Raw genomic sequence first — 27,046 nt, 5'->3', positions numbered from 1 at the left:
GGGCCCTGCCGCCCCCGCCCCTCCCCGACGCATGCTGGGAGCTGCAGTCCCACCGCCCCGCGCCGGGCGCCGCCCTCCCGAGGCACGCCGGGAGCTGTAGTCTGGGGGGGCGGAGGGCGCCGCGGCCGGGGCGCCGGGTGGCTGCGGGGAGTGTCCCGTGCCCGGGCTGCGGCCCTGCGGCGGAGCGCTGCGAGGCAGCGGGGCGCCTCAGGCTGCCCTCAGGGCGCTGCTGCCTCGCCGCCCAGCCGGGAGCGGGGCGATGTGCGGCGGCGGGCCGGCGGGGCCGGGCGGCCTGGCGTTGCTCCTGCTGGCCGCGGGGCGGCTGGCGGCCGCGGGGCCGCCGCGGCCCAGCGTGGTGCTGGTGGCCTGCGACTCCTTCGTGAGTATCCGCGGCAGCGGCCGGGCGCGGCCGTTTTCCGCTGTCCGGCGGCGCCGCCCGCTGGGCGTGCAGGAAATCGCCGTCTTGATAAGATGCGCTAAAATGGTCCCAAACCGCTGCGTGACCGGTTCCGGCGGTCAGCGGGGGTAAAGCTCGTCTCCGCAGCTTGGCTGCGCCTGGAGACGTGTCCGCGGGACTGTACGATAGGGCGGCAATTAGTGAGCAGACCCGACACGTAAAACTAATGCTTTTGGGGGGCGTGAAAAGCAAGAGGAAAGGCGCTGTTTTTGCCATTGGAATTCTAAGAACTTCAGGTTTCCGCAGGGGATGGAGGGAGGTTGTTTATAGTCACAAATAAAATCACTGAGTTAAACTTTTGGGCATCATCTGCTGAAGCTTCAGGCATCGTTTGTGGGCATCATCGTCAGACTTTTAATGCGTACAAATGATATTACTATAAATTTGTCAGATGAGTTTTTACAGCTGAAACTGTATAGGAACCAGTAGGGATGTTTTTATAAATTCTAGTGGCTTTATTACACTCATAAATTTGTTTTAATCCCACAGAGTGGTAAAAAAGGAATATCTTTTTCATTCACAAATACATATACTAAATATATTTTTATGGTTAAGGACAGCACAGTTGGCCATATTTTTGCATTCAGAACTATTGGTCATTTTATATAAAGAAAGCATATAAACTAAGGGTGTACATCTACATTTTTGCATGGAATTTTAGGTAGTACATTCTATTTTACAATTTTTGTTCTTAATTTTAACTAAATCTGAAAAGAATAAGCAAGATTTTTTGTGTCCTTTTATCACTACACAGAAGAGATCTATCTGTCCAGAAAGCTGCCAATGTTTTTATCAAGGTTTTACTCTGAGGAAAGCCTTGCTTTTGGGGTGTCATCTGATTCTCACCTTTCTGTTAAATATAAGCTCCTTGTTTTCACATCCAAGGTCTTTTACATCCTATCACTTCTCATTTGCTGTTGAGAAATCAACACTTAGCTCCCAGTCAGCTCAGGATGCCGTCCTTGATTACACACTAAAGAGCACTTTCCTGCCTTTTTGCATGTTGCTTCTCATTCTTGGGAACTATTTTTCCCAAGTATTTGGGAAATGCATGTATTATCGTTCTTCAAACACTTTCTTAAAATACTTATTTGCCATGATATCAAAGATAAAGCAATAGCTTTCATATTACATCTCCTTATTTCCTTTCATTCCTCTTCACTGTATTCTTTGATTATTATTTTACTGTGAGAACATAAGCTTTCTTTACATTCAAAAGTAATGTGTGATCTTTTTTTTGATTTTCAGCTTTTACTAAAATAATTATTTACTAACAATTGCCAGATTCATAATAGTTTCGATTTGGGGATTTTATCAATGGCCAGTTTGTTTCAAGGGGCAACTCCTTTGATTTGCTGTTGGTCATATCTGCTGATTTTTGGTTATGATTCAGCAGGAGAAAAGTGGTAGTTCAGCTAAATATTTTCTGTTGAAGAGGTAATATCTCACTGAGTAATTCTTTTCCACATTTTTCACATTAAAAATACAGTAAAAGTCACTGTGCAGTTCTGTACTGAAAGTCATACAATGATGCTTACTGGGTCCAGCAGAAATCAGGAACCCGTTGTGCCAAATCAGGCTTGCTCAGTACATGGCCTGCAGAACGTTTTTTGTAGGCTGGTGATGCTTGTAGACGGTGTGTGGACATAAGTAAGTTACCACAGAGTAACAATCATTTGTCAGCTATTTTACTGTGGTTTCTGATATGTGAACTATTTTTCCTTAATAAAAATAAGATAATTTAAAGTAATTAGTAGGTTGGTCCACTGACTATATGTATTAGAGGTAAGAATTTGTCTGTTGGCATTTATGGTACAGAGGCTGATGTGGTGATTTGTACACGTTTGTATGTAGTCTTTGGTACAAATGAGCCAGTAGCTGGTGAATTTGTAGCTTGAGTTTGATGCACTCCACTGCCTGCCTACTTGCTCCTGCAAACTAAATGCTGTGCAAAACACAACCTTTAAGCTACCCATAAGCTATATCGTGGCTATTCATGCTACTGTCACAAAGTTAGGGGAGGGTTACTCAGGTGCCTAGAGTTGCTAGGGAGCTCTATTAATGTCTTTGCAGGTTCACTGTCAACAGTCCTTTCACTGAAGAGCAGTATAGTTTAAGACTGGCTGAGTCAAGATGTCTTACTGAACCAAGGGAAGAGACACAAGTAATGGAAAAAGATAGTGACCTAAAACAAGGCTGTGTACAATTACCTAGTTTCCCAACATTTTAAATTTTACACAGTAGAAGTATTTATTAAAAAAAAAACCCTCAGAACTTTTGCAGTCATTGATTTAAAATCATAGCTAAAGAAATGGATAAAATGAAGGGTCAGTAAAGTATCACAAGGGAGCCATTGTAGACTGTATTTCAATTGGGAGAATAGCCTCCCTTCAGCTTGCTAATCACTTTTCCCAGGTGTAGTTTGGAATAAGTTCACAGAGGCGTGGTGTGGAATAGGAGAGGGTTGAGGATCACAGTTCTGGTGAGACACACAGACGGGCATACATACCAGTGCACAAGTCTGCATCAGGATACTGTATGACTTCTTTTAATTTTTTTCCATGTCTATCTCTATTTAATGCAGTATGGTAGGATGGTGAAAGAGTAACAATTCCTGCAAAAATTGGAGCTTAGAATGCATATAGCAGTACAAAGGAAATAATTTTATTATGAAGTACAGCTATCTATAGGTATAGCCTTCTCAACACTTTCTTTTCCATACTTGAGTAGAACTGCCAGCATTTCAGTAATACCGCTGCAGAGTAACGAATGTGAGAATTACTGTAGGCAATAATTTGGGGTAGTGCTGATTACATAGGTTTTTTTTTTTCTGTTTGACTGCAGGATGGACGCTTGACATTTTATCCGGGAAATCAGACTGTGGCCTTGCCTTTCATAAATTTTATGAAGAAGTATGGCACCATCTTTCTCAATGCCTATACCAATTCTCCAATCTGTTGTCCTTCCCGTGCAGGTAGGACCAAATAAAAAATTTAATAAAAGAAAATGATAAATTCTTGGGCTTGTCAACTTAAATGTATCCTAATGATGGGCATAGTTCAGTTTTGGGTCTTTTTGTTTTGTTTTTTAGTAAGACCCAAATTAGTGTATTTCTGAATTTATATAGTCTTCTGATATTTGGGCCCTTTCTATTTTCTGCTTCTCATGCTTCTTCCTTTCAACCTTCTTGTTTTCTTTTTCCAACTACTTCTTAGCTCCCAAATTGCTTTGCAAACTTCTCTGAAGCTTCAGTATTTTCTAAAAATCTTCAGTATTTGTATTGAAATTGTCAGCTTGCCTGCTGCAGTGCTGAAGCTGCATTCAGAACTACTGTCCCTTCCCAGTACAAAGGTAATAAATCTCTTTCCTGCTGTCAGGAAAAAGTATTAAATAATAACAGCTGAATAAATGAGTAGCTTTTAGGAGTACCTTCAAGTGACATTTATTCCAAACATTCTGTTAAATACATAATGTGTCTTTCAATAGCTTTAACTGAATACTTCAGTATTTTTCTTGACTTGCTGCAGTCAGAGTTAGTGTCCTATGTGCAATTGCTGGAAATTTAGTAGTTCTTGAATCAAAAGTTACATCTTAAAATGTTTCTAGCCTTTTTAGTTGTTGCAAAGACCTCTAGAGGTGAAGTAAATGAAATTTCATCTACAGTTGAAGAGATCCCCCTTTTTCTCGTGCCTGCATTGGACGAAGCAACCTGTCCTGACTGCAGCAGAAACATGCTGTCAAATCTAGTGTTGTATTCCAGTTATGCATAACCTAGTACCCCTTTTTGTTTCTCTGGGTCACATTTTAAGCGAGTGAGATTATGTGAATGTGCTGTTGGTCCGTGTGTTGTTTTCTCATTAGTGATTTTTGAGCCTTTAGCCAGTTTCAATTGCTAAGAACAGTAATCTCCTGTTAGGTTATTTAACTTCAAAAATTTTTGTGAAAATAGCAGCTGGTGCTCGCAGTGAGGAAGAGAATTCAGCGTGATCATGGTCATCACAAGCATGGCTCTGAACCAAGGGGGTATCTCTTGTTTACCCGGTAGCTTGGAGACCTGCAAGGAACTGAGGGTATGTCTATCGTGGAGGGGTCAGAGATGATAGTAGAAGAGGAGGTGGCCAAGGAAGACTTGAGGCTGATCTGAGGCCTTATTGTGGACAGTAGGCAAGGAGAGTAAGAGTATTGCCATAGTATGGGATTACACTCTTAGTGCTTACAGAACATTTCCGTTGCTCATAGAATAGCCTAGTTTCATTTTAGGATTCCCTTTGACTCTTAAATTATCATTGGGAAGAGTAAACCATTCTTAACCAGCTGCAAAGAAACAGTTAGGGGATTTCAGTAAAATAACTTCTCTTATAGTTCCTTTGCAACTCTTATTTCGGTTTCATTTCTTGTTGGCCTCTCCCTTAATAATTTCCTTTGCTTTAACACCTGGCAGTGAAGTAGATTACATAAAAATAGTAAAACTAAGAGCATATAATATTTATATAAATAATATACTCTAATTCTCTCCACAAACATACTTAAATTTAAATTCACAAAAAATCTAACTAAAGTGAGGGGAGATGATGCTCTGAAGCAAATGTGAATACATGACAGTTTTGTCAGGATCTGTACTACTGTGGAATTTTTTTCTGCAGTCAATAAACATATTTCCTTGTCTAGAGAAAAAGCTTGATTTAATGACTGTACAGCATCCAGAAAGATGGGACCTTGTTCCATGATTGAGGCTTCTGGGGATTATTTAATAAATGTTATTTGCTACTCAGATCGATGATGAAAATAAGATTCAGGATATTAGAACTTTGTATTCCCTGTTCTATTGGCTCACAATGTAAACTTTTCACCTTTAAAATAACAAGAAGGTTGCCATTATCAAGTATATTCATTTTATTTCATCTTATTTTTAGATGGAAAGTACCAGTTATGCTACAAAAAAAAAAAAATCTTTTCTTTTTCCAGCTATGTGGAGTGGTCTTTTCCCTCATTTAACTGAATCTTGGAATAACTTCAAAGGCCTAGATCCAGGTTATGTAACGTGGATGGATCTCATGCAGAAGCATGGCTACCACACACAGAAGTATGGGAAACTAGACTATATTTCTGGACATCATTCAGTGAGGTAAGCAGATAGATTGTCCTCTCATGGTATGGAAACAAATGAATAAATCATGTAACAGTTTGGCGAGTGGCTTCTGTCTCTGAAATGGTAGTAGCTTTCATTTAAGAGGAATTGTGTTAGGAACCTAGCAAAGTTCTGTCCTGCAACTTTATGCAGATGCAAACATATCTCATGCCGATGCACTTTGTCTTTTACCTTTGTCTGGAAGATGAAGATCAAAATTGTGGTTTTGCCCAACATGAAAGAAGGTTATATTTAATAGTTGGTATTGCTCACAAAGGAAACGCAGAAGTGGTTTTTGCCTTTCCTTGAGACTTCTTGGCTTGATTATATTAGCAGTGTAGGAAAAACAGAATAGAAAAAAATACAGAATAGTATTTGAGTGTTAAGTGTACAATCACAAAACATTGGAGATTGGCTATATATTTTTATAGACTCACACTGGACATCTAATACTATAAAGTGTTTTTTTTTTAACATAAGACTAGAATGAAAGCAATTTATGAAAAATATCTACACCTTTAGGGACCAATTGCATTATGTTCAAAAAGTAATAAGCATAATGTGTCTGGATAGTTGGGACAAAATATAGTGGCTTCCTTCTGTGCAGTTGTTTTTTGAAGATGCTCTATTTGCCTTACTAATAATGATGTTCACTGTTGAAATATTAATGATAGGTACCATTTGGGTACCTTCTTTTTTGATATTAAGCTGGTGGTGCCTTCAGATTATAATATCCTCCCTTCCCCAGGTAAAATGAGCAATCAGAAATTGAAAGGACACATTAGTAATTAGTAGTATGTAGCATTTACACACTGCTTTTCATCTGCAAAGTGCTTTATAAATATTACCCACTTGAGAAGAAATTTAGCTGCCTAAATTAATAAACCTTTTCCAGTTTCGGATGACAAAAAACAGAAGGAAAAGCTTTCTGTTTTTCTGTTTTTCTTTTTTTCTTTTTTTCTTTTTTCTTTTTCTTCTTTTTTCTTTTTCCTTTTCTTTTCCCTTTTCTTTTTTCTTTTTTCTTTTTTCCTCTTTTTCCTCTTTTTCCTCTTTTTCCTCTTTTTCCTCTTTTTCCTCTTTTTCCTCTTTTCCTCTTTTTCCTCTTTTTCCTCCTTTCCTCCTTTCCTCCTTTCCTCCTTTCCTCCTTTCCTCCTTTCCTCCTTTCCTCCTTTCCTCCTTTCCTCCTTTTTCCCCAAGTGGCAAGTCTATACTGGAAATAAGGGATTATTCAAGTATAGACTTGCAGCAAAAGCTTATGATGTTCATGTTTATTTTCTTTGCTAAACAGTGTATATATTTAAGTACTGCTAATGTTTCTCTGTTGTCTCTGTCTACACCTCTGCTTAATAACATCCCATCTAAGCTATGAACAAATGGGTTTTCTTCCTCAGGTCTTTTGCTCTAGAATCTTAATTGAAGACTGCATTATCCTTAACACTTCTCTTTTTCAGTAAGAAACAATTAAATATACAACATGCTAAAAGTCATCTGCTTATAATATTATTTTGACTCTTTGTGCTTGTTTGTTTGAATGATAGAAAACTTTCTGTTGCTATCAGTGAGGAACATAATGGGAACAGTAAGATGAATGCTTGCAGTTGTTTGTGTTCTTGTAGGTTAAAGATGCCTTGTTGTGAATGCCCCAGGCATCTGTGCCATTTAGAAGAGCGTAGTTGATCTTAACAACATACTGTGAGGTGCCTGTTACAGAACTGTTCTTTGAGAAAGCAAGGGGTCAGATTTTGTACTATTTAGTAATGCAAGTCACAAGTGATTCTGTGGGTGCATCATTCTTAGGCATTTCTAGCACAGTCTTTCAGTAAATAAAAATTACTCTGAAAAATGAAAATTATCTGCATTATTGTACAGACTCTTGCACTTTTGTGCAGAGAAAATTTCATGTTGTTTAAATGGTATAGCAGGCACTCACCCTGCTCTTCACAGGGATAGAAGAAATGTCATAACTTTGAAATGTTTGTCTCTAATCTTAAGTCACTCCAGGTTTAAAGAAGAACAGTTCTAAATAATTCCAGGATGTCCTGGGTATTCAGATGATTACAGGAACAAAAGGTGGCACTGAAAAAAAGGTTGGTCACACATAAATATCTGGATTTCGAAAACCTTCCTATCATTTGTCTGAGCTGAAGACTATAGAAGAGTCTTGCTTCAGTGCAGTCTCTCAGGTGGGGAGTGCAAAGTGGAACAAAATATATAGTCCTTAGTACTCAGCAGAATTTTATTTTATTGGAACAAATTTTAAAAAAACCCTTAATGCACGACTATATAGAAGAGGAAGGTAATTTTTATGTTGTTTAACTTTCTAAGTTAGTAGACTGTGCCCACACACAATCTCATACTCACATACATACTTGAAAAAACAAAGATGTGTGTCCAGGTAGTATGAACAGGATTACTTACTTGCATGCGATAGGACAAGGGATGCCATCTGATGAGGTCTTGGTGTGTTTCTTGGCTTCTTGTTGATCAGCAATGATGAAGTGGGGTGCATAGGTCTTTTACACCTGTTAGGAGTCAAAAGTTGTTATAGTGTGATATTTTGCCTTGAAGTCTTGCTTACTTCATGCTTCAGGAACTTTAGTTTCCTCATTTGTGGGTATCTGACTGTATTCTGTTTTTGTGCTGGAATAACAGGAAGAGGAATGGCAGGTATAGTGCACTATAACCTTCTTGCCATTCTGTTATTGGAGTGTGAGTTCTGGTGACAAGTCATCTGCACTGAGGTCTCAATGCCGACAGCATCTTCCTCAGTGTTTACCTGTTTTACTGCTGTCATTCATGTCCTTGGCTACTGATGCATGCCATTGCTTTAACTTTGCTCTCATACTTATTTCTTCTGGTGCTTTCACACTTGCATGTTTTTGTTCATACCAATTTTATTATTTCTGTTACAAATCTCTACAGATTGAGAAATAGATTAAGTCAATTCAAGGTTCTGCGAAACTGTAGCAGCATCAATATCAATGGCGTCATGACCATGCACTCTGATTTTTCTCACTCTGCAATGTATAGATTTATCTGCTGTAGTAATGGGGTTTGAGTCCCACAAAGCAATGTATATGGATGTCGACATCCTCTAGCAATGTACAGGAAAGTTCATATCTATAGTAGAAGTTCTTACAAATTTCGTGCAGGCTTAGGCAAGTATTGTGACGTCTTTCAAATTCCAGTCATATCATAAAACTTATGGGCTTTTATTACTTTGAAGAGTTGACTTTTTCTATTAAATGAAAACTGCAGTTATGATGTAACCATATAATCACATAATGTGATCACATATTTCTTAGTCTCATGAGGTTGAATTCGTAGATACTTCAAAGGTAACAGAAAGATACTGTGAAGTATATGGTGTTGCACTTTCTTTCACCATCTTTTGTCTTAGGTCCTTATCAAATTTCTGATTTTTTTTAACTTGCCTTTCAGTGAGAGTTTGAGATCTGTACTTAACAAGATCAAGCCCTTATTATTACTTGAATAAATGTGGGTGGAGGTTGAGAATAAACTAAAACAAATACAGGGTTAGTCAGCCCTTCTGTGCCTACACAAGAGGAATATGAAAATGGGAGCTTACACATTTTTCTTTCATTTAAAAAATAAAAACTGCAAATAAAATTCCTCGGTCAGAGAAACTGTGCATCTCATTTCTAGCATGGCATCTGTGCAGACATTAAAAATCCTACATAGCTAATTAAGTAATCTATAAATAGTGTGGAATAGTTATAATGAAGGTGTCTATTCATTGTTGAAATAATTAGAAGTGTCCCGTTGTTTTAATTTCTTGTTAAAAAGGAGACTAGCAAAGGGAGATAGAACAGTTCAGCTAGCATGAGATGGATACTAGATTCAGTGGAGACCAGCTTGTTCCAAAAAAAAAAAAAAAAAAAAAAAAGATTTGACAACACACAGTGGGCAGTATTATCTCATTAGAAACTTATCTTAAGTGAATTTTGCTTAAACAACAAAAAACACCGCTCCCCCACCCCACACAGATACTTACCTAATAAAAAAGAATTGTTAACTTTCCTGCTGCAATATTAAGTTATTAAGTTGTTTAGCTGTATGGCATAAATGGATTTTGCTTTTTCCTAAGATCTTGCAAATAGTGCATTGCAAAGACAAATAAATCCTCTCTTTAGATATGGAAGTTTACATATTGTAAAAATAGAAATACATAATGAAATATACTAAGTATCCATTTGAATGTGATTTATTTGTAAGATGATTAATCAGATTTGAGGAAAATGGCTGCTAGGAAATACTTACAAAGAAATACATATAAATGTACATACTTACATACATACAGAGAAGGGTCTAGATCTTCAGTCTCTTGACTATTAAATATGTGAAACCTCTGCTGCCTATCTGTTAAAAAGACTGCATTTGTCCTTTTGAATGTTAGTGGCTGTTTTCACGTAAGAATTAAAATAGATGTAGGCATTGATTATTATATAATTATTTTCACTTAGATTAATAATAACAGTAATTCATTAAGCCTTATCTTCATTGTTAAACATTGTTATTTTCCCATCCTTTATTTCTTATTGGCTTTATCCATTCTATGCTTGTTATCTTTAGAGAACTGTCTGCTAGCGAGGGAGATATGATCCCCCTTCATTAGAGCTGGGATTCATTAGAGTTGGGATTTAATTTTGAAGATTTTAAATAATTACCTGTCAAGTCCTTGCTCCTTCTGTTTAAATTTGAAGGTCGAATTTAATACTGCCCCCTTTTTTCACCCCTCCACCTAGTCTTTCGAAGACACATATTACAGCATATCTTTTTCTCCTCCTCTCCTTGAGGATAACTTTTCTTCTTGGATGTGTCAAGACGTCGTCTGTGTTGCTCCAGAATGGGGGAATGGTCTGAGGGTTTTTTTTGGTTTGCATTTTTCTTTTTTTTAGCTTTGTCCTAACCTCACTCTGAGTGGATGATCAGACTGGTCTGTGGCCTAAATAATGTATTTTTCTGTATAAATCAACATTATGACATTAGATGCAGTTTGGCATTACACACATAAACCTTTACCATCATCTGATTTTTATATTTATCAAATATATATTTATCAAATATATATATTTCTCTGTAGGTGGTCTAGCTAATTAAATTTGTTCTGAGTAATTTGATTAAGCCTGTTTATATTGAAAGCATGTGTGAATCTAAACGAGGCATTCAAACAATAAAATATTTTTTGTTGTTACAGATAAACTTAGTAGTTTTTCTGGAAGTTAAAAATATACTGGTAAAATTCCTGTGAGCACGAAAGCAGTTTGATGTTCTTTAAATATAGATAATGATGTGTTTTAATGAAAGTACATGATCAAATCTTGAGCAGTTTCATATTTTCTTTTATCATTTCTATGGTGATGTTAAAATTGCCATGAACAAAGTGAAGATTAGTAGAGATTTTAAATTGAGTGTTTCTTTCCAACCTTTGTTTACGACAGTTTTGGTGTCATTCACTCTGGCAAAGAAATACGGACATCTGCAGCTCAGATTTCTGAGTGTTTCAGAGAGGCAACAGTTGTAATGATATTAGAAAATCTGCTCCAAAAATATTTTATCATTAAAGTGGTGTCTTTTTTTTCCCCCTTTCATTTCTCCCTAAACCCTTTTTTCCTCTGTTATTCCCTATTCTGTTATTCCCTATTCCCTATTTGTCGACTACATCAAAAGGAATTGTACAGGAAAAATCCCTGTTACAGATTTTTGTCCTAAGTGATAGTGTTTAAAAAAGCTATAAAAGTACAATTCAGAAGACAATTGTTGCTTCTAAAGGCAGCTACTCCAGGCATGTTACTTCCCAAAGGACTTTTTTGAATAACAAAAATCCAAGGCCCTGTTTACCAGATAAATGGCATATGAATCAATGGCAAAATATGGAGCAAGGTCAACAAGATGCAGGTGCTATTTCTGAATGTTATCTTGCAGAGGCAGGAAGATGAACCATTCTGACATGAAGTTATCATAAAAAAGAAAGAAGATTCAGAGGCAGAAATATATGACTAAAGCTATAAATATACAAAGCTTTTGGTTAACGTAGTAACAATTTCTTTTATATAGAAGTTACAAATAGAATGCAGCTACAAATGTAGGACAAGTTAATCTGGAATTCTTAACTCTTTTTACTTGGAGGAAAAGAGAAGAAACCACTTTTCACTGAATATGTATCTTGCATATTTGTTTTTAGTAACCGTGTGGAAGCCTGGACCAGGGATGTTGACTTCCTGCTCCGACAAGAAGGGAGACCCACGGTCAATCTTACTGGTAGTAAGACGCGTATGAGAGTGATGGAAGCAGACTGGCAGAACACTGATAAAGCAGTAAATTGGATAAAGGAAGAAGCCATTAACTTTACTCAACCATTTGTTCTTTACTTGGGATTAAATTTACCACATCCATATCCATCACCTTCTACAGGAGAAAATTTTGGATCCTCTACATTTTTAACGTCCCCCTATTGGCTTGAAAAGGTATGTGAAGATGGAATTTAAGTATAAATTCATTTATAACTGTATTATGAAAGGTATTTTATTCCTCACAGGATAATAGTTTTCCAGTTCAGACCCAATTTTCATATTTCAGTTTACTGTAAGAAATATTTGGATGAGATACTAGGTTTCCAATTAAAGACTGAACAAATAGAAGTGAAGAATTTCTGTTGGTTATGGGAAAGGAAAAGGTCTGTTGGCAGTAGTCACTGATTCAGTAAAGAAATTTGTGGTTCAATGGCTAGAAATATATATTAAACTATATATTAAACTATGAAATATTTCCTGTACTCAGTAATGATCTCAAGCTCGTTGTTTATAACATATTCCATACACTGCTTGTTATAAATGATGTTATATGAAATCAGTCTGTCTGATTTTTATAGTGAGAGATTGACTTTGCCTGGACTATTAAGCTCGAACTTGAAGCCGTAATGCACCATTTAAGTCTGTCTTTTCTGTTAATTGTTTTCTTTACTTTTCTAGCTCTTTCAGTTTTTTTAGAATGCAGAACAGTCCCATTATTTGCATATGTGCAAAGCCAACAGATACCATTCCATCCTAAAGGAGAAGTAAACATTTTTAATCTGTCTTTTATGTGGTCCCCAGGTGCCCTCATCTGTCACAGAACTATAAATAGATTACCAGAGCTTTCACTGCATAAAAGGCATTAGATTTTCTGTAGTTGAAGAACTGAGAATTAGGTTTGAAAAGATTTTACACTTACTTCAAAAAACATACACAGTTTATATAACATTTTTGGCCTTTTCTACTTGGGGAAATGCAAAATCTATTTATCCAAGTGCAACAAAAATACAGAGATTTAGAAAAAAGGATATACAAGTTAAGGTTGAAAGATGTGGTTTCTTTTATTCTAACAATGGTCAGAAGTTTGTGAGGAGAGAAAGAGCAGGAAAGAATCATATTTTTTTCAGAAAGCAAGATCCAGATTGGATATTAAGGAAAACTTTGTAGGTGCTAACTGCTAGGACAGAGAGAGGTTTCTCAGGAAGTGGTAGTACCTTCTTTCAGTGGGTTTTAGAACAGATTAACTATAACCTCTCTGACAAGTGTTAAAATTAATCCCAGTGAGGTACTTGACCTTCCTCATTTCTTGATGTCCTTTCCACCACTATGTATACATATCCAGTTACATGAACCACATATTATCATTTACTGACGACTTGCTGATTCAACTGGAATGTATCTGTTTTGGAAGAAGCGATCTTTGAAAATAACAAAGATCAATCTCATGGAGAAATATGAGTGCAAGGATGAAGAACTTGAATTAAATTATATGTTTACTGGGGACCTAATAAAGAGTGGAGTATCAGCATGGTATGTTTATGAAACCCTGTGTTGCTAAGCAGATGGTCTGCTGCATTTTGCACCAGCTGGCACCTTTCTGGGGCGTGTGGCTTTCTTCCTAGATATGAGTTACAACAAGGAAGCATAGAGATTTTGTGAATCCCTAAAACTAGATCCTAGTCCGATAGAAGAGAGTTCCATCTTCTGACCAGTCATGGATGGAGGTGGACTCTTTCTGCTGCCATTACAACTTAAGCAGCTAATAAATACCATTTGATGAATCTAAAATGTGACTTAATGTATCCAAGGACCTTCAGTGATGGGAGGATGTCTGAAGCAGTTGTCTGCCATGATTTAATCTTGCTTGATTTCTTCTTGTAGCCATTTTCCTATAGGCCCTAAGGAGACTTTGTGTTTGATATGTCTGTTTTGAGTATTACAAATCTGGGTTTTATCACTGTGTTGTGGGCACTTCAACTCTTGCTGTATTGCCAGCTGTTTAGAGGACTTCATGTACCTGTTGGGTAACTCAAGAGAGATTGACAGTTGTGGGAGGTAGGGCTTTGTAGGTATTGGAACATATGGCCCAGTGCAGTCAAAGGTATCATATGCTGCAGAGATGTACACACTATGCATGTGACTGTCCAGACAGCTCTTAATTATCCATACCAGAGACACAGAGATTGGACCTGCCTTTGGGCAAATCCAAGTTCAGTTCAGCAAGGGTTGGTACTTTAGGTGCTACACCAGTAAATGAGGATGTAATGCTTTTAGGGTACACTTGGATCTGATTATTTTTGTGCTGCACAGAGCCATGTGGACACTAAGTGTCTTAGTTACGTTATTAGGGAGAAGTGCTGTGAACGTGTAGGGCCAACCCAAACATGGAGCTGTGCCTGCAGCCCAGGGTGCATGCTGCCCAGACACCTGAGCTGCTGTTTGTGAAGTCAGCTTTGGTGCAGGAGTGCCAGTGCTGACTCACAGATGAGATTTCCAGCAGGACTCAGGACCAGACTGATGGTGTGAAGTGGGAACCTTTATCGGAGCTCTAAGTGTATTATTCTGTATCTTCTACTACAGGAGGTATGCTAGTATCACATTTCTCAGGGATAAAGGAGAATTGAGTATATATCTCTGAATAGGAAGTAGTGCTGTCTTTACCATATCTGGGCTAAAACCTGTCCTATACGGATCTGAAACTGGGGCAGGTGATAGGTAGGAAAGTCGGGAGGGAGACTTTGGTCACCAGCTGGAGCCTGGAGAACTCTTTCTGCTTCTGAATTCTCACTTCTGAAATCTCAGCTTTCCCACTGGCACAAAGCAAATCAAGTGGGAGCTCCATGCAATCACTTCCTCTTTTGTATTAGATTTACGCATTCGGTCAACATATTTCTCACTGCAAAATGAGTAATTTTAGCAACTAATATCATTAGAGCCTGTGAAATATCTTTCCTGTAATATTTTCATTAGAACACAGAAAAAAAAATGTTACTGTAGCTTTTTTGGATTATATTGCACACTGCTGTAAGTACTCTTTTGTACATGTCTTGACACTTTTGAGTTTCTCAGTACTTTAAAGGGCAAATATCTAATGTCTTTGATTTGCTTATTTATCAGAACTTGCTCTTGCATCATCATAATCTTGGCTTCAGCTCTGATTATTAGGGGAGATTTTTTAGAGATAAATGAGAGCAACAGGTGTGCTTTTATTATTTAATAAAGTCATTTTTTCCATATTAAGATTACATTCTTTTCTGCTTTGTAGTAATCTGTACTTTAAATCTGCAAATTAGAAGTAATTAGCTCCCTTAAATGTAGCACTTTATTTTATATACTTAAGAGAATGCTTACAAGTGTGACTGCCTAGGCAAAATACATGTGTTATAGATTGAAACACTAAAGCTCATACTCAAGCACACGAACTCCATGTAAATGCCAGTTTGAATATACAAATCTAGCGTTACATGTAATTGATTGGCTCCTATTTTTTCATTTCAAACTGATTTTACACCTCTCCTTTATAACTAAATAGCTTGACATCTTTAGAAACAAATAGAAATGTATTGGAAAATTGGACTACCCTGGTGAATTCTTTTTATCAAGATACGAAGACTTGTCACCCACCCTTCTGGAGACCTTCCCAGTAAATTTCCGTGTTGCTGTATAGGTTCATATAACACCCAGTCTTTTTGATACATATGGTTCATAGTTATCCTTTTATGAGGCACTATGCCAATACTTCTGTAATTACTCTGGAGTACAGTTCTAGAAAATTGTTCTGCAGTATCTCTCTCTCTTAAAAAAGATATCAGCTGGCAAAGCACATATTTCTGGCTCCTAGCCTTAGTTTCTAGCTGATTTTTATAGCCCTCTTGTCTAACTAAATGACTCGATACCTGTGAAAACAGAGGGAAAGTATGGAGGAGGTACCAGTACCCTGTAACAGATAAGCAGCTGGTGTTTCCTGGACCAGAACTTGAGTACTGTTAATTTATACCTTAAAGTTTTTAATTAAATGTGTTTGTAAAAAGAAATGTTTAATTCACTTCCTGAAGTAATTTAATTTTCACTTATTTTTAGGTAACATATGAAGCTATTAAAATTCCCAAGTGGTCTTCTCTTTTAGAGATGCATCCAGTAGACTATTATTCATCTTACACCAAGAATTGCACAGGAGAGTTTACAAAGCAAGAAGTGAGGAATATTAGAGCATTTTATTATGCTATGTGTGCAGAGACAGATGCCATGCTTGGTGGGTAATGTTTCCTAATACAGTGGGGTTTTTTGTTTTGTTTTAAGAAAATGCTGATATGGGGTTTTGAAAATAACAGTTCAGATGTGGGAGTAAGTCACTCTAGGTATTTCTTAATCAATCTATATGATAAATAACTGGATAGCTTTTAAGGCTATGTGAATTAAGGGCAGGCTGAAAAGTACTAACAAGAAAAAAAAACTGGAAAGAAATGTAAATTTGGGAGCCCAAGCAGTTTCCCTGGAGACGGATGTCATATGCAGAGATTGATCATGGAATGGTTGACAACTACTACTCATGGATTAAACAATAAGTGAGCTTTGGAAGCTTTCCATATTAGGGTATACCAGCATATTAGTGAAAATTAAAGAGAAAAAAATTAATTAAGTATTCAGAATTCTTTCTGGTTTGTTGTAAGATCTACATATGTAAAAAATTATAATACAAATTGGTCTTAATTCATATTTTATTTCTTGGTTTGAGAAGTGACAGTAACAGAGCAAGCATTTATTTGCATTCTAATATGAAATTCATGAATAAATAAGCTAGTTTTTTAGCAATGTTAGAATGATTAACTGATTTTTTTAAGAGACACATAGGATTAATCTTTTGCATTTATGAAAGAAAGGAGACCAACAGGGGCCTGACAGGCTTGAGGGAAAGAAGGTGTTGCAGAGTAACCCTGTACTAGGATTTAATTCAGCAATGTGTTTTAAGTTGGTAACTAGTCTCTTTGAACAAGAATCATCTCAGTGAATTAACATTAAAGATGTGTAAGTGTTTTGCTTAATTCCTGGTTTCGTTGATCCTGGCCCTGTCTTCCTTGCAGAAGCGTAAGGGCTCCTGTGAGGAATTAGGCACAGGAAATGGATGCACCTGCTGATTAGGTACAAGGACCGTCAAGAGTCTGTCACACTAAATCTAGTATCCTGACTTCTGCTGCCCTATTTACTTCAGTTGCGTTAGCTATCTATTATTAGTTATGATGGAAATTATCCAAAGGTTCTCATAGCAAAAACGCATCTCATCCTCTGGTATATCCTCACCCTTTGAAACTTTCACAGCTGTTGTTCCAGCTGCCTCCATGGTTCACTGGGAGGCAGACCCCTGCAACCTCATTTACTAGTGTATGTTGTTCGGGACTGGAGTCTTTGGGCTCTGGCTTCTATGGCAGAGAGAGGAGTTTCAAGGCCTTTGAACAGGATACTCCAGAGTTTGCATGCTGCTCTGCAGGTATACAGAAGTTTAAAGGAATATTCTGAACATATTTTTTCAATATATTTTTCTTGTTGCAGGTGAGATTATTTCAGCTCTGAGAGATACTGGGCTTCTTAAAAGAACAGTCATCATATTCACTGCAGATCACGGAGAACTTGCTATGGAACATCGGCAGTTCTATAAAATGAGCATGTATGAAGGAAGTTCCCATGTTCCTCTTTTAGTTATGGGGCCAGGCATCAAACAGCAGCAGCAAATATCAAATGTGGTATCTCTTGTGGATATTTATCCTACTATGCTTGGTGAGTCACATCATTTCAAATGGAATTAAAGTTTTTTCGGTTACTAATTAGTATTATGCTTCTGTATTACAGTCAGAATTAGGTCTCCACTTTCTGAAGCAAGTTAGAAGTACTAACACAATTGGAAATAACATTTGATCCACTAAACATGCATTCAGATTAATAAAAAATGCAAAAAGTGCATATAAGAATTAAATAAAGGAGCTGAAGATGTTCCTTATCACTGTTACTATCATCAACACAATTACAGAGACTGACTATATATAGAATTGTTAAAAATCTTTTCTTGTATTTATAAGATAAACAATCAGACATATTTTAGAAATCAGTAATCCTTACTAGCCTATTTACCTATCCTATATACCTAACAATCCTATATACCTAACAATTTACTATAGAAAATACATTGTAAGTGCATCCAGAGATGGGATTAAAGCTCAAAGGATGTTAACTTTATTAGCTTATCAAAGGAATTTCCTTTTTAAAGGGTCATGTGGAAGAAACATAAAGACCTTTCTATAGGAAATGTACAATTGACCTGGACAAACATTATAAGATATAAGGATGGATACATGTCTGTTATGGGACAGACAATCAAATAAAAATGACTGACATCAAATTACATATAGACAGATGGAAATTACTTTTTAAGAGTGAATTTTTGAATGTCTCATAAATCACATAAGACATAAATGCAATTGGAATATTAGGTGAAATTGCCATTTTAGGCATTATCTTTTTGTGATCTTTTAGGCTACTGATCAGAAAAAACTTTCTTTTTAAAGCAGTCTTCAAAGCTCTTTATTTAAGAAGCGTCAGGTGTGCACTGCAATTGCCTGAGGGAATCTGGTGCAGTAGATAAAAATGTACTTCTGTAAGTAAAAGCCAGTGAAGAACCCTTTTGTATCTTCTTTTAAGCTGTTTCCTATAAGTAAGTAAATTTATTTGCCTGCCTCTCCTCAAAACTTTCAAACCAGTTGGCCAGTTGAAAATGACATACACTTGACTGGCTTTCTTTTTGTGTTCCAAATTCTGAGATGGAACCTGTATATAAAGGAATGTGCCCCAGATATAGTCTTTATATAAGTTGTTGGTATCACACTTAAAGAGTTAAAATCTCTTTCTTTTTATTTGTGCCTTTTTGCCAAATAACGTATTTGATAAAGTGGTTTGCCATCCTTCCTTTTCGTCTCTTTCTCTTTTTTGTTCTCCCAGAACTCTGTAAGTTCTTTCCTTCTGTTCTATCTTCCTATAATCTGAATGTCGAAAAAGGTGAAAAATCAAGGTGAGCAGGAAGACATGGAGAATCATCTCTGTCAAATATTAACCCTTCAAGCAGCACGCTAACGTTCACTAGTGAGGAAACAGACTGCAAGTGTTTGTTCATGATAAATATAATCCCTTTGCTTTGCATTCTCTCCTAAGACACTGTCCAAAGGCTTTGCTGAATACTCCCTCCCTTACTGATCTTAAAGTTAGCTGCACCCCATACAAAGTGTTGTTCAGATGTTCATGATCCCAGCAGTACCTGTGTGATATAGATAATTCATCCAGGAGTGCTTCAGCTCTTCCATTTTTTAGCAGGTCGTAGCATAACCTTTCCTCCAGATAGCCCTAGCTTTGTTGGACTTTATGTCAGTACACTTGGAGCTCCACTGGAAAAGCTGGAGCTATTGAAGATACCAGCCTGGAAAATTCTTTAAGTTTGGAAAATGTGGTGACTGCAATTGATACCATTCCTGGTGTAGGATTCCAGAAGAGGAAGACATATATCACTTTTGCATTTGTTCAGACTCAGTATGTATTTGTTCAAGTTTTAGCCAATGTACTGGAAGCTACTGGATTTATATGTTACAGGTCTTCCTACTGCTAACTCAAATGCAACCTTAAAGTCTTTTTATTTACTAGAGCAAGAGCTACAGATTAATGACAGCTGTATATACTGTAGAAACAAAACAGAGGAGAAGAAGAAAGATATGTGCTGCTAAAGGGAAAAAGTCACCTATGGGCAATCTATATACACTGGATATCATTGTAAGAAATGAAGTAACCACTCTTTGTAGAACAGGAGATAAAATACTCCCACAGTCCTCTGCGAGATGCAAAATTTTGAATGACTAAATGCTATGTTCAGAAGGATGATTAAAAATGGCAGTACTTTCATACTCCATTTTTAGGAAGCACCAAAGTTTATGTAACATGGGTGGGATTCTCAACTATGCTTTCCAGCATATCTCTGAGGGATCTTTGCAAACTTCTGATATTGACCTGATCTTTCGCAGCTAGAGACACTTGTCCTGTAAATTGATACAGGGGGCCTGTCCATGTTAGAGCATCTTCCAAGGGCTGTCTAGTAGGCTGTAGTGTCCTCCAGAGTGTTTTCCATATGTGCACTGTATTGGTATCACCTATGATATCATCTTTATCTCCAGCCCTACCAGAGGAGCAAGTGGCCCTGCCCCTCAGTTTCCCTACCTGGAAGATGGTGATAACTACAGTGACCACTTTTTGTGAAGTGTTTTGTTATTCACTGGTGGAGAATGCTCGACAAGAGCTTAGCATGCTTACTATCCAAGTAATGGTTATGCCAGGTAGATTCCCTATCCATGTTGGATATGGAGCTTTTAGGGTCCTTTATGTCAATCTATTTATCCTACCTGAGGAAGTCAGAGCAGAAAGGAAGGGTATCAAGCCATGAATAAAAAGATGAAGAAGCACCATCCATCACTGGTGTTTTTAACATCAGTTTTAGCGAACATCTGTAAGGATCGACACTGTTGATGCTGCCTTTGATCAAGATGGTGGGCAGGTGACCTGTTAAATTTCCTTATGGACTTTTTGTTATTATTTGCAGATCTTTGGGTTCCTGTGTTACAGAGGGAGAAAAATTAGAAATGCGTGTTTTATTTCTGCAGCAGAATTGCTGTTTAAGCACCTGTAATATTACATTAGTCTCTTTTAATCAAGGTAACTGTGGTAGCATTTTGACTGTGTTTATCTTTGCTTAGATATAGCAAGAATTCCTGTCCTGCAGAACCTCAGTGGATATTCTCTTATGCCACTGTTACTTGAAGTGGCAGAAAATGAAGTGTCGTCTAGAAGGCCTCGGCCCCCATGGGTATTAAGTGAGTTTCATGGCTGCAATGTGAATTCTTCCACATACATGCTCCGAACTGACAAATGGAAGTATATCACGTACTCAGATGGCCATTCAGTACTACCACAACTTTTTGGTGTGTTATAACTTGTTATATCCTAATTGACTGATTGATTTGCCTAAATGTAAATTGGCTCTTAACTGACTTTTTGTTTGTTCCAGATCTTTCTGCTGATCCAGATGAGCTAAAAAACGTTGCCATGAAATTCCCAGTAGTTGCACATTCCTTGGACAAAATACTTCACTCTATAGTAAACTATCCAAAGGTTTCTTCTTCTGTTCAGGAGTATAATAAGAGACAATTTATCAATTGGAAACAAAGTCTGGGTCAGAATTACTCAAATGTTATTGCCAACCTCAGGTGGCATCAAGATTGGTTAAAGGAACCAAAAAAATATGAGGATGCAATTGACAAGTGGCTCAGTCAAAAGCAACACTAATAAATAAATAACCTATTGACTCTATGCAAAAAAACCCAGATTTACTACAACGGAGGATATGAAAACATTATATATTTGCAATAGTAGTGCTGTATTTCAAGTATTAAAATTACAGTGCTATATAAGCTATTTAAGGAAAAATGCCCCCCAAATTATATCTTTGTTTTAGAAAGTCAAAAGCATTCTATACAACTAGCCAGCTCCCCAAATCTAGATTGTACCAGATGTTGTTATTCTGTAACACTGAAGTATATATAGGAAAGATAGTGGATAAGTATTAATTACGTGTATGGAGTATTACAGCTTACTGCAAAAATGCACAAAATATTATGCATTAAAACCCAATAGGAATTTGCATTTGTAAGGACAGACGAAAGGAAGGACTACAAAATTTAGTTTATTATAACGGATTATAATGAAATGTGCTGGAGCTAACTTTGGATCAAGACAGATTTTAAATCCATAATGAGTACACATTCCTCCACCTTAGAGAGGCTGTAGAGGTTAAAATTTAATCAAAAAGATAACAGCTAGTATTGGTCTGAACATAAATGCAGTTTAGTCAAGCATTTATCATGTCAGCATTCCCTTTCATACATCAGTGATTTTCTGTGCTTTTAAGATGTGCCTTCTAATCTCTGCCTTTTGGATCTGGTACTTAGAACTCCTTGCTGTTCAGAATTTCCTAATACGCATTGTTGACTGTTCAGTGAACATGTTTAAAAATGAAGCAGAAATTGGTCTTACATACTACTGGAAATTAAAAAAAAAAAAAAAAACAAACCTAACCAAACTTGTGACTAGACCTGTTCTCTGGGTAATGCTAGTGTGTTTGCACAGCATAAGACAAAAATGGATTGAATAAATCCCCATTCTGCTGTTTAGATTCTGCAAGTAAATGTTATGAATGAGTGCAGAAGTGGAACCTGAAATGTATACAGAAGGGATACAGTTGAAGCTTGAAGAAAAAATCATCATAAAAAATACTGGGTTTCATTTTTCCAGGGATGTGACAAAAACAAAGCAGTTTTCAAAAAGGTAAGATTTAGCTAATAACTCTACCTTCCGTTTAATGAAATGCATACTTGTAGCAGCACTTGCATTTGCTTATTCTTGAATACAGATGTTGCTGCTATAGTAACAGCTCAGGATGACTTTACACTTCATACCTACATGCCATCTGGAATCTATAACGAAATACTCAGCAGTAAAAGTAAGCTAGTAAAAATAAACATGAAAAATGCATGTATTTTATGATGGCTAAGCACTGTACATGCATTTTGTAAACTACTTGCTACACTATAATTAGGTACATATTTATGTATATTTTAGCTGTGTTATATTTGTGCAGTCATAGGACGTTAAGGCTAACCTTGCACTACCAACAGCTATGTTAGCATTTTCTCCTTTTATTTTTGAGCAAAGAACAAATTAATAGTGCAAATAAACCTTTATGCCCTGTAGTACATCATTATAATTCTTTCTAAAAATGAGTTCAGATGGAATCATTTCAACATAAACCACATCTTAGCAATGTAATGTAAACTAGCTGTGCAAATTGAAATAAGAAATATACCACTGTGAATGCTCAGACAGCAAGAGAAGGAATAAATTAAGTGATCACTCTCCAAAGTTCTGGACAGAATGCAATATATTGTTCAAAATACAGCAAAATAAAATTATTGTAAGCCTTTAGAGTGTGTGTGTGTGTGTGTGTGCGCGTGCACCTATTTTTAATGACTGAATGTTTAAAGAAATGATCAGGGAGAATGGTACTGTTAGTTCTGTGGCCATGGTGTTATCTTTCTCTAAATGCCTGAGCCTTTAAAATGCACTTTTCAATAAATGTTAAGCTCACAAAATGGCAGTTTGTGATACTCTGAAGTGGCGGCAGAAATTAAAAAACAAAAACAAAAAAAACCCAACCCCACCTTCCTACCTCAATTCCTTGCAACAACTTCCTGTGCCACAGGCTGTCCCATAAACTCCAGTTAATAGCAGGTTTCCAGATAATTATGGAAAGGCCAGTAATGTGTTGGCTAGGACAGCAAAACTTGAATTTCAGGAGGTCAGTTCCTTAAGTGAGCTGGTTCAGAGGAATGTGAGCTAACCCGTAGAAAGAACACTGTGATCAGATCTTAAGTCAGTATATATCTAGTCTAGTATTTCTCTTGTAACTGGTCATCTTAAAATGTTTGTTTAAAAACAAAACATCTGTTTGTTAAAAACAAAACTTTGTCTACCATAAAGTGAGTATGTATTACTTCTTTGTGCATGAACCTTTGTTCTGAAGGATTAAAAAGAGAGAAGGCAAAGGCAGCCTAATATAATACTGCATCAATTTGCAACAGATAAGCAACCTACCTCTACTGGTACAAAACTGAACTAGTTTAAGTTCCAAACAGATACATTTAACAATGTGGCAATATTCAGCTACTCTGTTTTCCTCCTGGTAATGCATCTGCACTATCACAACCCAAGTCAAATGAGGTATGCTACACAGAAGTTTTGGTGAGCTAACAAAGGAAAAAATCTGTTCTTTGATCACACTAAACGAATTATGCAATATTAACATTGAAGAGAAACTATGATAGGTTCAAGTGTATTTATGTAAATTAGATATAGTCAGGTTAACAAAGCCTCATGAAGTTTACTTTAAGACTACTAAAAATACAGGTCTGATTAGCTTTGGAACTGTTGCGATTACCTTCAGGAACTCCACAAGGGCAGGTGAGGTACCAGTGTACTGAAGGATAGAAATGGGAAATATTTTTGTAAATACAAGGTTCTAGAGGACACTGCAGTGATAAGAAACTGCCCATGTGAATATACAAACAAATCACATCAAAATAATCATCAGCCTTCTTTGTCAGGATAACTAGACTAATCGGTAGGAGAGAAGCAGTAGATATATCTAGACTTTGAATGCAGTTTTAGACAAAGGCTTACCTGATCTTATTTGAAACAAGCTGCAGAAATAGAGTCTAGATAAAAGTACTATAAGGTAGGTGCACAACTGGCTAAAGGTAAATTCAGTAGTAGTTACTCAAAAAGTGGGAAGGTGGCTCAAATAGGCCCTGCCGAAATTTGATCTAGCACTGTTCATTGTTTTTTATAAGCAGTTCGAATGCAGGAGTATACATCATGCTTATTAAATATGTGAAGATGCACCCTGTGAGAGCTATAAGCGGTTCTGAAAATATGCTAAAACTCAAAATAGTCTTGATGAGCTGGAAAAATGATCTGAAATCAATCAGATAAAATTCAAAATGTATTTGTTAAAGATCACAATAAAAAGGAAGGGGAAAACATAAAATGGTGAACAACTGTCTAAGCTGCAGTGTTGCAGAAAAAAAGAAAAGTCTGGAGATTTTAGTGAGCCAGAAGCTGAGTAGGAATCAATAGTATAATGTGGTGACAAAAGAAACAAGTGTATCATTCCAGGATGATTTACAGGAGTGTTATATGTAAGACACGAGGTAATTATTTCATTCTACTTAACACTAGTGAATCCTTAGGGTATTATCTCCAGCTCTTGGCTTTGTATTTTAAGACGGATGTAAACAGCCAAGAAGAAAATAATACAAATAAGGGACTTGTGAATCATATCAGGTTTGTTTCACCCATCAGACAGAGAAACCTTGATAAGTCCTCAAATATGAGTAAGGCTTATGTAAGAAGATGGCAAGTCCCTGTCACCGAGAGTGGAAAAAGAAATGTCTTGATTTTTTCAGGCAGGGATCTTTTGCTGAACTATCTGGAAATTTTTTTTGACTATAAGGATAGTTAAACATTAAAACAGACTATCTAGAGTAGCTATGGAAACTCCCTGGAATTTATTAAAAATAAGTTGAAAAAATACTTGTAAAGAATAGCTAAAGTATGTGCAATTCTGCACTAGATCAGAAAGCTGGACGAAATGCCTCCTTGATGTCTTTTACAGCCCTTCTTTTCTGAATGCCAGGTGGTGATAAGGCTTAACCATTATTTCTTTCACTGAACAAAGTTTAATCCTTACAAAGCATGCTTTCAGCTTTACCCACCATTAAAACCCTTTCAGAGCACCAGTAAGAGTAGATGTGAACTATTACAATGAGGTTCTGTAAAAATATCTGTAACACAAGCTTACTGTTTTGAAAATGATGTCTCTTTTCCAGGTTAAGCCTGGTTAAGCCTAACTGTCTAGGAGGAAGCTCGTACTGTTTGAGAAGCTACAGATACATATTGGATAGACTCTGATAAACTTGACAAGTAACTAAGGCACATGAGCACATAATAAGAAACAGTATTAATACATGATACCCATAGAAAAGAGTGAAGCAGTGAAAGAAGATAACTTTTTGAGGATTATTGGATAGGTTGGTGAGAGTCAGACCTAGAACCTGGATATTATGAGCCTTAGTCCTAATGCTGTTTTGTCACTGAGAATACACAACAAAAAGTCCTGCCGAAGACCCAGTGAAACCTTGCACAACTGAGAGCCACTGACATTGGCTCTCAGTTCTGACATTCCTCTTTCCCCATGTTAGTAACATTAATGAGAGCCTAAACATATACAAGAACTAAAAAACCCTGCTTGACAACTTGCTGTTAAAGCAGACATTTCTATTAAAAATGCTAACAGCTGCAGCCACTGAAATCTATACAGATGGTCACACCATCTATCACTAGTAGTAGGTGTGCAGTAACCACAGCCAGAATCTTTAGGGGAGAAACAGACTCATGCAATCACAGCACAAACAGATTTCAGCCAATGTTCAAAACTGCAACTGCTCAAGGCCAGCAGGATGTGAATCAGCCTGAGAACCCATCAGAGCAACCAGTGCCAGAAACCCAGCTGTGCCTTCCCACTCGGCGAGGTCTCAGGGAAGGCCTCGGTGAGAGCTTCCAAGGTCTGACTGTGGACTCCAAGCAGGCTTCTCTCTCTAGATACAAAACTCTTGCTGTTATCCACTCAGAATTTTTCTAAGTAATTTTCATATGTATGAACTGTCATCAACATATCAATAATACTGATATGCATATGCTACCAGCTATAAACATTAAGCATGTTTATACATGTTGAGCTGTACAGAAACTGAACCCTTGTATCTCAAAGAAAAATCTAAGTTTAGCTTTTAAATTAATTTGTAGTGCCAACATGACAAAAAATATTCAGCTGAAGCGGGTATAATTGAAATCTTGAACAAGTGGAAGAATGCAGCTAAATGAGAAGGAAATGGTCTCAGTACACTATTCCTTCATTGCTCCTCACCATAACAGGGCAGACAGTAAGTCTAAAAATATTTTAAAGACTTCTGCTGTAAGATGGGATATGTTCTGTACAAGTACATAAATGCCATTGCAGTGTACCCCTCCAGCCCCCCACTCAGCCTGCACGAATAATTAACTAACGCAAGAATTTCGACCAGCCTGCCTGAAACAAAATGATCACATCCATACTTCGTAGTGGTTTTAAACAAACAAAATAAACCGCAGTCATTCCTTGGGATCCTGATCGATTTTATTTACGAATGAGATATCACAAAAATTCACAAAGTATGACCAAAATATTCAGAGGGCTTTGTAAAGATTACAAATAGCAGGGCTTTGAATGAGAACCACATTTGGGCAGTTTGCATAGCAACAGCCTTCCTGCCGATTCTGCCCTCTTCTCTGAAAGCATTTGACATGAGTACGCACCGAACAAGTAAAAAAGAAGAATAATAATAACAACCCTCTTAAAACAGTCAATGCTAAAGGAATATGGGCACAGATAAACCGCAGATAAATCGCTTC

General features: G+C 37.0%; 1 protein-coding gene across 2 annotated transcripts; it reads left to right on the top strand.

Annotated features, from left to right (window-relative positions):
- Positions 1-57: 57 nt before the first annotated feature.
- LOC112980271 (arylsulfatase K) lies at positions 58-22,963 on the top strand. Of its 2 annotated transcripts, none has more exons than XM_026094992.2 (8): positions 58-379; positions 3,302-3,431; positions 5,423-5,582; positions 11,791-12,073; positions 15,980-16,151; positions 17,447-17,671; positions 20,680-20,904; positions 20,991-22,963. In XM_026094992.2, the coding sequence occupies exons 1-8, from the start codon at positions 260-262 to the stop codon at positions 21,266-21,268; spliced, it is 1,593 nt and encodes a 530-aa protein (XP_025950777.1). In that variant the 5' UTR covers positions 58-259; the 3' UTR covers positions 21,269-22,963. The 2 variants fall into 2 exon arrangements, with proteins under 2 accessions (XP_025950777.1, XP_025950778.1); XM_026094993.2 differs by lacking the exon at positions 58-379 and adding an exon at positions 4,407-4,527 and having other exon boundaries at positions 3,343-3,431.
- Positions 22,964-27,046: the final 4,083 nt, after the last annotated feature.

Source organism: Dromaius novaehollandiae, chromosome W (genome assembly GCF_036370855.1).
Source record: "Dromaius novaehollandiae isolate bDroNov1 chromosome W, bDroNov1.hap1, whole genome shotgun sequence".
Taxonomy (NCBI): domain Eukaryota; kingdom Metazoa; phylum Chordata; class Aves; order Casuariiformes; family Dromaiidae; genus Dromaius; species Dromaius novaehollandiae.
This window is presented reverse-complemented; position numbering and strand designations above follow the sequence as displayed.

Bases quoted from the DNA above. Each gene is read 5' to 3' on its own strand.
- LOC112980271 (XM_026094992.2), top strand. From the start codon at position 260: ATGTGCGGCGGCGGGCCGGCGGGGCCGGGCGGCCTGGCGTTGCTCCTG. The intron at 5,583-11,790 runs GTAAGCAGATAG...ATTTGTTTTTAG, and splicing joins TCTGGACATCATTCAGTGAG to TAACCGTGTGGAAGCCTGGA. The intron at 20,905-20,990 runs GTGTGTTATAAC...TGTTTGTTCCAG, and splicing joins AGTACTACCACAACTTTTTG to ATCTTTCTGCTGATCCAGAT.